A 12,641-nucleotide genomic window follows, 5' to 3' on the forward strand; every position below is an offset into this window, starting at 1 on the left:
GTGTATATAGGAGGGGGCTCCAAAAAGTTCATGAAAAAAAAAATTCCATTATCTTTTAATTCCATTTTTCATGAGGTTTTGAAACACTCTCATATATGTGCATGATATGTATTTTTACATATATGGATATATATATTATTCAATCCTAAATTTAAAAATGCATTGCCTTAAGCTTTGAATTCAAGTGTATCAAAATGTAATTTCCTACCTCAATATGAGTTTTACTTGGACTTGTGAAACAAGTATCAAATTGCTATTCCAAATACAAATTAAATAATTGATTTCATGATATATCAGAACGAGAACTTATGATATTTGTATTTGTTAAGAGGCACAATTCCATGTTAAGAAGTAAAGAGAAAGCATAAATGTAAGCTGGCTTGTTTGTTTCATGGCATTAATAATTACATGGATTTTATACATACCCATCTTACCTTCATCCACAGTTGTTACTGCTTCCTCTGTTATCTGACTTCCAGATCCTGCTGATGTTTGTGCATAGAAATAAAATTTATATCGAGTGCTGAAATTTAAATTTTTTAAAGTCCAGCGTGTCTTGTTGGCAGGAATTTTTAAATCTACCAGCGGGCCTAATTCATGTGTGCTGTTAACTGTCAGTGAGATATAACAAACAAGTGAATTAACAATTAATTGTTACAGAAATACTGTTATAAATTCAAGGGGGCTTCAAAAAGTTCATAGACAAATGGCATTAAAAGATACTGAAATTCTTTCAAGAACTTTTTGGAACCCCTTCATACATGTGCCTACTAAAAATGTCAAACTAAGATTTAAACTGAATTATAGAATCCTAAGTAGTGCTGTCAAGAGCTCTGGTAGCGTAGTGGTTATGAATCGGGTTGCGAACCTTAAGGTCAGCAGTTCAAAACTACCAGCTGTTCCACGGGAGAAAGAAGAGGCTTTCTGCTCCTGTAAAGAGTTACAGCCTCGGAAACCCTGAGCCGACTCCACGGCACATAACAACAACAATTTGGTGCTGTAGGATAAGCACTGGACTGCAAATCACAAGGTCAGTGGTTTAAACCCACCAGCTTCTCCTCTGAAATCCTGTACAGGATTACTATGGGTTAGAATCGACTCAACAGTACTTAACAAGAACAACTCACACTTTGTCTGACATCACTGATAATATTTTACAATTCCTGTTATACTCTATGGAGTCCTGGTGTGATGCTACGAGTTAATGTACTGGACTACAAGGTCGGTTTGAACCACAAGGTTGACAGTTCAAGCTCACCAGTTGCTCCTCAGAAACCCCATACAGGGTTTGCTATGAGTCGGAACTGACTCCAGGGCATTTAACAACAACAATAACATAATATGATATAACTAAGGAAAAGCTTTATTACAAGGTAGGAGAAATTTACAGTTGAATCATAATGGCATTTATCTCTGTATCTTTTGCAAGTGGAGTTGTATTTTGTTAAATAGCTCCTAACTTGTTTTCAGAGGTCTTGTTAGCATTTTCTAGTTACAGATACGTTTTAATCTAAGATCACTTGTCTCTAAACTCTACCCTCAAAGAGCTGTATTATTCTAGGTTATTTTATTATGTAGACTACTTAGTTTTCAATATAGTAACCATTATTTTTCTTTCAAAAATAAAATTTGAAATCCCTTCTAGAATAACATTAAAAATTTTGTGGAAAATGGAATTGAAAAATAATAGAATTTCTCCATATACTTTTTGAAGCTCTCTTGTACATGCATATATCCGACAGACACCCCCTCAGAAAAAAACACCAAAAAAACCTAAATTAAAAACCGTCAGTTTGTAAGATACGTTTTTTTCTCTTAAACCATATTTCCTTTCCTTTTCTCCCAATTAACTTACTTGGCTGATATTTCAAGGTGTACTCAGTCAAAATGCCATTTGGGTGGCTTGGTGGATCCCATTCCAAAGTGAGAGAGTCTAGTGTGGGATTAACAATTTTCAAAAAGGATGGCGCACCGGGCACTGGAAATGAGAACACACAGTCAACATAATGGTTTCTGAAGGCTTCCTAATGCATTACAACAACACATTTCACCATAGGCTCACTATTCAGGGCTCTTAGCTCTCCACAGTTTCTTCTTCTTTCAGACTCAGCTGAAATTACAAATCTGTGACATGGACCCATTCAGTTCTTCTCTTTCTCTACTTTTCATTTGTTGTTGTTGTTATTATGTGCCGTGGAGTCGGTTCTGACTCATAGTGACCCTGTATAGGGTTTCTGTGGCTGTAAATTTTTAAGGGAGCAGAAAGCCTCATTTTTTTCTCCCGTGGAACAAACTGGTAGTTTTGAACTGACCTTAAGGTTCACAGCCCAATTTGTAACCACTACACTACCAGAGCTCATTTAGATTCATTCAAATTGTCTTCTCCCAACGTATAAAGACTGTGCTTTCATATGAATCCACACCCAATATTTGTACAGTATTTCATTGTTTCACGAATGGTGTCAATGAAAACAAACTAGTCACTAAGTGAAACTATTGAACCAAACTTCTGAGCAACAGCATCAGCAACAGCATCAGCAGCTATGGTCTGAGTCATCAAGGACACACAGCCTGCTGAGTCTTGGGCACGGGCCAGTCTGCTCAGGTGCATCATTCCTCTTCCTGTATGAGCTGACAGCTGCCCAGGAGCCAGTGGTGATGAACAAAAGCGCCCAACGGGCACATTCCTGGTCTGGAGGTCTGAGGGGCCTGATACATTCCCACAGGAAGCATGCCCAGTCTTCTTTTATTTACTTCTTTAGGAGGATGTCAGATGGTGGCAGTCCTTCTTCATGAAGGTGCCTCTCCTACCCACCCAGCCTGCCATGTTCCCTACACCCATTAATAGCACCATTCACTCTGACCAGAAACAAGGGAATCAATCTGAACTTCTCCCTTGTCTCGTTTCCACCATCTCCTGGACACTAAATCCTGTCACTCAGCTCTAACTAAAGGTTACCAGTTCAAATCCACCCAGGGACTCCTTGGAAGAAAGACCTGGTTATCTGCTTACCTAAAGATTCTAGTCAAAAACTCTCTATGGGGGCAGTTCTGCGCTGCTACATGGGGTCTTGATGAGTTGAATTGACTCACTGGCACCACAAAACCAACCATCTTACCCATAGCTATCCTATCATCTCCCCATTGTCTCTGCCACTGCCCCACTTCAAGTCTCAACAAGCTTTCCCTGAGCCTAGAAGAATACCAGATACACCGTAGGCACTCAAAAACATCTTGTTGACTTAACCTTTCTTAGCTTTTCCAACCCAATCAGTAGTTCTTAACTTTTGAAGATAACAGACCCCTTTAAGAATCTGTGATAACAGCCACACTCTCCTCAGAAAAATATACACAGTCTGCACACAATTTTAGGGGGTTTGGGTAGCTTCTGAAGCCCATTTATTGCCTTCTCCCTCACAGCCTGGAAAGAGACTGTTGTTAAATGCCCATATTGGAAACCTCAGGCCTGTAGGTTAACATCCACAGCATTCAGTCATGCTATGGGGCTCTCTAGTTGACCTTCCTCTCCTTTCTCACCATTTCCAGCCACATGAACTGCAGTTCTTTGAAGGAGTCAGACTGTTTTATTCCTTCCTGTCTTCAGGCATACTACTTACTTCCTCTCTTCTTTATCCTTTTAAACCCTGAGACATCTTCCCCTGAACTACTTAAAAGAAAAGTGTGGGGTCATACTAGTGGAAGTCTCAAGTAGACAGAGCCCTGATTCTCTAAGGAGTCAGGGACAAGGACAAGATGCTATCATGGGATGAGAGTCAGGACACAGGATAATTCTCAAAGATTGTTGGGAAGTAGTCAGCATGATAAGTACTTCAACCATAAGGAGCCAGAACAGGGTGTGTTTGTAAACCTCATAGATCAAAGAGATCCCGGGCATCCACAGAAGCTATCTGTCTCATTTTTATAGCTAGGTTGATGCAAAATTCAAAATAGGTAAAGCCCACCTTGGCATCTTTTTAAATCCCTATCTTTCTTACTAGGATCCCCAGTGGCTGCTATCCTAAAGGTCGGTTGGTGATTCAAACCCACTCAATGGCTCTATAGGAAAAAGCTGTGGCAATCTGCTTCTGTAAAGATTACAGCCTGGAAAGCCTGTAGGCAGTTCTACTGTGTCACATAGGGTCACTATGAGTCAGAATGGACTCGATGGCACCTAACAACAACAACAACAATGAATGGTTCTTTGTGACATCCTTCTCCCTCACCTACTCAGGCTCCCAATCCTCCTCCACCCACTACAACTTTGTCTAGTAGATCCTCTCTTCTAACTGAACTCAACTTCAGAATCAATATGAAAGTCCCTGAGAAAGGAGTCGTAGAAGTGAAGTGCTACATGTAGGAATGTTTCCTTTGCCAGGTGCTTTTCCTATGTTACCAGATTTCACACATTTCAGATGTGAAAACTGAGGTGAAGAAAGATTATATAACTTGCTACAGGTCAGAAAATTAATGACTCAAGTCAGCACCTTATTAGCTGGGTTTCAAGCAACATGACTAAATGTGGAGAAAATTTTAAATCAAGGGAGGCAGAATTTTAAATCGCATTTTGTGTTTGGCAGCCTTCTATACATTCCTTAGGCCCCATATGAGCTGATGTTTTGCCATCTTTGTGTGTGCTGTGTTCACCGATGGGAAAATCACATTTGGTTTCTAGCATGTCTGTCGTGTGTTCCTGAGCTCTCAGGTTTATATCCATCTCATACCTCCTTCTGGAGTATTAAAGACTCTGTCAGGGCTGGCTGGACCCTCCCCTTTCCCGTTGACCACTCGGACATTCAGTATGTAGTGGCTAAAGGGCTCCAGTCCAGGCAGCATGCCACGAGTCTTGCTGCCTTGAAAAGTGAGGATCTTTTTTTCAATGTGACGTTTGCTTCTTTTAGATAAACTCTGTGCCTTCCAGTAGTAAATCTGAAACATCAGTAACAAAAGTCAGCCATGTACAAAGGAACAAACAGAACTCTTCATACTCACAAAATTAAAGCGTTGCTTTTGCTTTATTTCCCCTGTCCCCGCAAATTCCCTTGACGCATTTTATAAGATTACCAGCAAAACTAATGAATATCTATTCTGAGGCAAAAGGGATTAGAAGTTCACGGATAATGAGGTAAAATGGAATTAAGGATATGCAATGGAGTTGGGCTATACCTTTTGTTGGAAGAGTATAATTGAAAAAATATAATAGCACTAGACCCTAGTCCTAGTGTGACACTGTAGGTGAATGCGCTGGACTACAAGGTCATTTTGAACCACGAGGTCAGTGGTTCAAGCTTATCAGGCACTCATCGGGAACCCTATACAGGGGCACTATGAGTTGGAACAGACTTGATGACGCTTAACAACAAGACCCTTACAGTTCTTCCCAGAGCATGAAACAAATAGGTAATAATAAAGGATTTACATACCTTTTACTTGCATAAAATGTTTCAAAAGTGATAATTACTACTCAATATTTACATTCTATTCCAGAGTTAATCCAACTTCATATACAATATTTCTCTTAGTGTAGCCCTAACAATCACAAAATCAAATAAAATCTGTTACCATTGAGTCGATTTCAACTCAACCACAGTGAGGTCATATTATCATTATTCCTGTGGTATGGATTGTAGATTTGGCTGTTAATAGCAAGATCAGTGATTCAAACCTACTAGCCTCTCTGCGGGAGAAAGAAGAAGCTATCTGCTTCTGTATGAGTCAGAACGACTCAGTGGCTGTGGTTCCGTTTTTGGGGTTTGGTATGGTATGTTGTTGTTCTAGAGCAAAGGTATCAGTTTGAGGACTAAGGGGTGCCTGATCCAAGTTATGGTATTCTGAGTCGTCTCATATGCATGTGAAAGTTGCACAGTGAATGAAGAAGACCATAGAAGAATTGATGCATTTGATTTATGGTATTGTAGAAGAAGATTGAAAATACCATGCACTGCCAGAAGAACAAACAAATCTGTGCTGGAATAAATACAGCTAGAATATTCCTTAGAAACAAAGATGGTTTGACTTTGTCGCTCATACTTTAGGCATGTTATCAGAAGGGACCAGTCCTTAGAGAAGGACATTATACTTGATAAAGTGGAGGGTCAATGAATCAAGAGGAAGGCTCCCAGCGAGATGGAACAGCAGCAGCAATGGACCTCAAGCATAACAACAATTGTGAGGATGGCGCAGAACCAGGAAGTCTTTTGTTCTGTTGTCCACAGGGTTGTTATGAGTTGGAACCCACTCGGCGGCACATAACAACATCAATGGTATGGATGAGGCTCTAGACCAGTGAGTGATTTGACAGAGACCAAAGAGCTATCAAGTACTCTCCACTCCAAATCCAGGCTTTTCCATTAGGCCAGACTAAATTACTTTATTGAAAATGCTTATATTTTAATATTAATTGTAGGTATAATTTTTGGAAACGTGAACTGATATACTTTGGTTACCAATCCAGAATTGTTTATGATGTCCTCTAAAAATATTCTTAAAACATTAAAGGTATTTTAAACAGAAACCAATATATATAAGGAGGATGCAAAAAAGTTCATAAAAGAACTGAATTAAAAGACAATTAAATGTTTCCAAGGGCTTTTTGAAGTCCCCTCATCACAGAGGATTTGGCAATGTTATTGTTGGTGGTGGTTGTGTGCCAGTGAGTCAGTTTGGATGCAGTGATCCTTATATAGGATTTCTAAGGTTGTAAATGTTTATGGAAGTAGAAAGCCTTATCTTTCTCTTGTGGAGTGGCTGGTAGATTTGAACTGCTGACCTTGCAGTTGGCAGCCTAATGTGTAATCCACTACTCAAGGTTGTCGTTGTCGTTATGTGCCGTAGAGTCGGTTTCGACTCATAGCGACCCTACACAGGGTTTCCGAGGCTATAAATCTTTCCGGGAGCAGGCTGTCTCATCTTTTTCCCACGGAACCGCTGGTAGTTTTGAACTGCTGACCTTGCGGCTCGCAGCCCGATTCGTAACCACTACGCTACCAGAGCTCAAGGTTAGAAAAATAAAATTGAACATTGTTGTTGTTAAGTGCCATTGAGTTGATTCTGACTCATAGCGACTCTGTGCAGAGTTTTTGAGGAGCAGCTAGTGGCTTTGAACTGCCAACCATGTGGTTCACAGTCCAATGCTTGTCATACAATGCCACACTAGAAAATATTGCAATACAAAACTTGACCTCTAGAGGTCAGGGACAGTAAATCAAAGTAGTGAGGGTTTTTCTTTTTTCTTTTTTTTTGTACAAAATGTTCTTTGCCTACCAATCAAGTTTCCAAGAAACAATACCAAGAACAAAGATCACTGATATACACAAGATGACCAGGTTAGGTCTACATGATTTTGAAGTATCATCTGAAGTATTTTTAAAAGTCTAAATTATTTCCAGGATAATTTGGTGAGTTCAACAAATGTTATCAAACTTGCTTTCAAGTTAAGTGACGTTTGTTACATTTTATTCTTTAAACATTAATTTTCTCCATTTGGTGCCCATGCTAATCCTTGAGTTGGCAGAATATTATGTCACCTATGTGACAAATGGAGAAAGGTCTTTTTCCTAACTTTGGAGGCACCGGGATTTTGATTTCTAACTAGCTGGAATCCTTAGAGGTGCCCTGTCTGAGGCTGCAGGAGGGAACTCTTGAGGTCTCCTCCACCTTGTTGCTGTGTGCCTATGCAGTGACAGGAAAGGACAGGAAATGCCACTTCACTTGCCCGATAGCCTTGTAGGTGTCCGCGGATGCTTTTCAGAGGTACTGGGTCCCAGTGTACCTCAGCTAAGGTACTGTTCACCACATTCACACGCACATTCCCAGGAGCCACCATTGGAACTAGAGAAAACACATAGGAAGGCTACAAGTATCAAGGTTATTTTGAATTTCATGCAAAAATGTCACTGTCTAATGATTTCAGTTTGAGAAATGCCCTTAATGTAGGGATTCTCAAGCATTAAGAGTAGGTTGTCTTATATCTATTCACTGGACATTTGAGAACCATTTGTTTTTTAAAGTAATCATCTTTAATTTTCTGAATCTCTCTCTTTCTTTTTTTAAAGAAGCATGCTATTTAAATTCAGAGATGGTCATGAAAATAATTGCCGCCTCCCTCCCTCCCTCCCAAATCCCATCATTTCTAGAAATGGCCTTGCCATTTTGTTTGCTGGAGACAAACCTAATATTTCATAAAACTATAAATGAAAGAGCATTAGACACTTACGGTCTTCTCCGGAATGTCCCATGACTATAGCTGGCTCTGGAGCAAACCCCACGTCATTTAGGGCCTGGACTTTTACCAGGTATGGAACAAAGGTTGGCGTGCCTGAGACAATATATTTGGACACATTGGCCACGACCACAGAGGTCCATTCATCGTCACCATCTTTCTGGCGCCAGCTCACTTTGTACTGCAGGCCTGGCCCGTTGGACTCAAAACCATTCAAAGGCTACAAGACAATCCAAATAACCAGAGCTTACAAAACAGACTGTATGGCCTTTTTCTGGAAGATCACATTGGATTTCCAGACCTAAAATAAGTGAGAACTGAAGTACGAAAATATTAGTTTGGGATCATCATTTCAAAGGTTGCAAATTACCTAAAGCAGTAAATACCACATGAGCCTCTCAAACCCCTACTCCATGTCCAAGGGTGGTGACCCTAAAAACATTTCCACTCTAGAGTTTCTTTTACATATTCTTGTTGGTGTGATAGCATATCGTTGTTCATTTTACTGTGAGACTGAAATTTGTGAACTATTTCCCTTTCTATTAAAACAACAAGTACAACAAAAAGAGGTTGGCTGGTCAATCTATTCTGTTTGTATGTATATGAACGTAGGGAAAAGAATCCACATTACAGCACTGTTAGCAATTGAAGCAACCTAATTAAAACAAAAAAACTAAGCTCACTCTCCATCAATAGGATGCTGATTAAGTAAATAATGCTCAATCCACACAATGGAGTATTCTACAGTTTAAAAGAGAATGGGGATATTGCTATGTACTGAAGTAACACAGATAAATCTATGTAAAATATATTTTTTAATTACATAAGCAAATATATGTTAATTTTCAAAATCCAGAAAATAGAAATTAGCAAAGAAACAAAAATACAAAAAAGGCAAGTAAAGTACTGAGAATAGTTTAGTGCATGCCTTCCACATGGTTCTCTATGATGGTGATAATTCTAGCTAACAATCATTGAACATATATGTGTCTGACACTATTCTAGATACACTACATGTATTAACTTCTTCAATCATATGAAGTTGGTTCTATTATTATTTCCATTGTATAGGTGCATAACGGAGTCCTGGTGTGGCTTTGTGGGCTAATGCGCTGGACTTCAAAGTCACTTTGAACTTCAAGCTCAGCAGATCCAGCTCACCATCTGATCCTCGGAAACCCTATACAGGGCTGTTATAGACTGGAATTGACATGACAGTATGTAACAACAACAACAGATGCATAACAGAGTTGTTATACAATTTATTTAAGGTTGTACAGTTAATGTCAGAGCTGGACTTTTCAACCATGCATTTTGGTTCCAGAGACCAAGGTTATAGCAACTATACAATGTTGTTGTTGTTAAATGCCTTTGAGTTGGTTCCAACCCAAAATGACCCTGTATAAGATATCCAAGGAGTGCCTGGTGAGCTTGAACTGCCAACCTTGCGGTTCAAATGACATTGCAATCCAGCACATTAACTCACAGTGCCACACCGGGCTTCTTAATACACGAGGGGGCTTCAAAAAGTTCATGAAAATATGGAATGAAAAAAATTATAGAATTTTTCCATGAACTCTTTGATGCCCCCTCATCTATAAAGATACATAGATATATAGATATATCGGAGTCCTGGTGTGGTGCTGTGGGTTACTGCATTGTACTACAAAGTTGGTTTGAACTACAAGGTTGGCAGTTCAAGCTCATCAGTCATTCCTCAAAAACCCTGGGTCAGAACCAATTTGATGGCTCTTAACAACAACAGCAGCAGATATACATATACAATATATGAAGGAGCTTTAAACATGTGGTGGAAAATGGAATTAAAAGATAGTGGCATCTCTCACCAACTTTTTGAAGCCCCCATATATTCAGAAATGAGTGAAAACAGGATTTTATGCAGAAATTATTTTAAAACAACTTTTTTTTTTCTAAATTGAAACAAGTTTGTTGAAGGCTTCATACTCACCTTCCAGGTGATCAGCAGGTTGTCTGGCTCGGATCCGATCCCTTCTACAGTCGTGGGGTTTTTATCCGGTTCTGGAAGTTAAGTAGTCATACATGTGTAAACTCTTTTTTCCAAATAGTGAAAAGTGTCTCTGTTTATTTAATATCACAGAAGTCTTTCCTTACCTGCTGCTTTAGTCAAATACTGTTCTGAGGCCTCACTGGGCAAGCTCCTCCCGATGTTGTTCACTGCCACCACTCGGAAGGAGTAGTTCACATAAGGCGACAGCTTCAGCTGGGCTGTGGTCTGAGTTCCAGAGACTTCTGTTTGGTGGTGCCACAGCCCTGCTTCATGCATTGAATCTTCATACTCAATGATGAATTCTGGCCAACACACAAGCCCAGAAGAGTGCATTCAGTCACCCACGAGGTTGATTGTTAAGTATAACTAACAGGACGATCTAACAAGAGTAGCCAAACATGAACAGCTTTACAGACAGGAAAAGCGCCATTAAAATATTTTCATCTCAGAATTCTATCACTAGCCTCAATACTTCTGAGCACACTAATATATTTGGTATTCTTTTTTTTTAGTATAGTGAATTTAGTTACTTAACGCTGTTTAAAAGTGATCCATATCTTTTTGGAAAAGGTGCCAGACACATATATGCTCAATGAATGTTAGCTAGAATTATCACCATCATAGAGAACCATGTGGAAGGCATGCACTAAACTATTGTCAGTTTTTTGTTGTTGTTTTGGTTTTGGAGTGGTTCTGAGTATGTGAACTTTGTGTGTTACTTATCAGTACGATCTGACTGTTGATTCTTGTTTAATCTCTAGGCAAACATTCTTATCATTATTCTGTCACAATGAAAAATATCATGGTCTGTCACATAGAGATTTTAAAAGGTTCCCTGGTTTCAAAATCCTAATCTCACTGCTGTCAATTCAATGTTAACTCCCAGCAATCCTTCAGGACAGAGGAGAACTTCCCCCATAGGGTTTTCAAGGCTGTAAATCTTTATGGAAGCAGATTGCCACATCTGTCTTCTGTGGAGGGGCTGGTGGGTTCAAACTGTCCACTCTTTGGTTAGCAGCCAAGTGAGTGCTTAACTACTGAGCCACTAGGTCTCTTCTAAAGGTATGAATGTTGTTGTTATTGTTCTTAAATGCCGTAGAGTCTGTTCCCACTCATAGTGACCCTGTGTAGGATTTCCAAGGAGCAGCTGGTGAGCTTGAACCGCCAACCTTGTGGTTAAACTCAATCTTGTGGTCCAGTGCTTTATCCCACAGCGTCGTACCATTTAAAATAAAAAGGAAATTCAAATGTCACCGAACAGGCTGGCTGCTGGAAATAACCAAAACCCAGTACCCCACCTTTCTCTCACAGAGTTGGTGGGTTGGAACCATTGACTTTTGAGTTAGCAGACGAATGCTTAATCCACTGCCTCACCAGGGCCACTTAGAAACAACTTACAAGGACTACTAGCAAGAGTAACTAAACATAAATTCTTTTACTTCCAAGAATAATTCCATTAAGGTATTTTGTTATCAGAGTTCCAGTATTATCCCTAATACTTTTTGAAACACCAAAATATCTGGTAATCTTTCTCTAGCATGTTGAGTTTAGTTTTTTTAACACTGTTTATAAGTAATCTGTATACCCCTAAAAAAAATTAAATATATGAAAAGATGTTCATTTGTTTTTTTCCATAATAATAGAAAGTAAATTAAATACAGCAAGATGCTATTTCTCACTTAACAGACTGGCAGAGATCAAAGGCTTAGCACATTTTGTTGACTATGATGTAGAGAAACAGATAGTCTCATATTTGGTTTGTGAGAAGTGTAAATTGATGCAAATTCTATAGAGGGCAATCTGGGAACATCTAAAAATATTTGACATTACACATTCTTTGATTGAGAAACTGTACTTCTAGCAATTTATTCTGAATAAATATCTTCACACATATGCTTGAAGACACAGGGAAAATAATTCACATTATAGCATTGTTAGCAATTGAAAAAAACCCAAACAAACCCCAAACTAAATCTCATCAGTAGGATGCCAATTAAGTAAAGAATGCTCAATCCACACAATGCAATATTCTGCAGCTTGCAAGTAAATGAAGCTGCTGAAATGTACTGAAGTAACATGATTTCTAAAACATGTTGTTACCTAAAACCAGGAGTCTTAGTGTGGTGCTGTAGAATAAGCACTGGACTGCTAACAGCAAGGTAGGCAGTTCACATCTACCAGCCCCTCCTCAGAAACTCTATACAGGGTTGCTATGAGTCAGAACTGACTCAATAACACTTAATAACAACACCTAAAGCCAAATGGAATAGAAGAATGTGTGTTGGGTACTAACTTGTATAAGAGAAAAAGCATTTGTAATGACAGATTAGATGCTTGCGTGTACATGTGTTATTATTTCTCAGAGGGTACACACTGATAATACAAAGGTCACCA

The 12,641-nt window shown here is 39.2% G+C and overlaps 1 protein-coding gene across 6 annotated transcripts in view; it reads right to left on the reverse strand.

Moving 5' to 3' along the window:
* The window catches only part of NRCAM (neuronal cell adhesion molecule), a 99,602-nt gene that overhangs the window by 28,680 nt on the left and 58,281 nt on the right, over positions 1 to 12,641 (reverse strand). For 5 of the 6 annotated variants that reach the window (XM_006859282.1, XM_006859281.1, XM_006859280.1 and 2 more), the window contains 7 exons: positions 10,352 to 10,549; positions 10,188 to 10,258; positions 8,213 to 8,438; positions 7,712 to 7,827; positions 4,722 to 4,926; positions 1,856 to 1,978; positions 435 to 611 (listed from right to left, as the gene is read on the reverse strand). In XM_006859282.1, coding sequence (XP_006859344.1) covers positions 435 to 611; positions 1,856 to 1,978; positions 4,722 to 4,926; positions 7,712 to 7,827; positions 8,213 to 8,438; positions 10,188 to 10,258; positions 10,352 to 10,549 — 1,116 coding nt within the window. Of the gene's footprint in view, positions 1 to 425; positions 612 to 1,855; positions 1,979 to 4,721; positions 4,927 to 7,711; positions 7,828 to 8,212; positions 8,439 to 10,187; positions 10,259 to 10,351; positions 10,550 to 12,641 lie in introns of all 6 variants that reach the window. The other variant, XM_006859279.1, reaches the window with a different exon arrangement.

Source organism: Chrysochloris asiatica, unplaced genomic scaffold (assembly GCF_000296735.1).
Source record: "Chrysochloris asiatica unplaced genomic scaffold, ChrAsi1.0 scaffold00032, whole genome shotgun sequence".
Lineage (NCBI taxonomy): Eukaryota > Metazoa > Chordata > Mammalia > Afrosoricida > Chrysochloridae > Chrysochloris > Chrysochloris asiatica.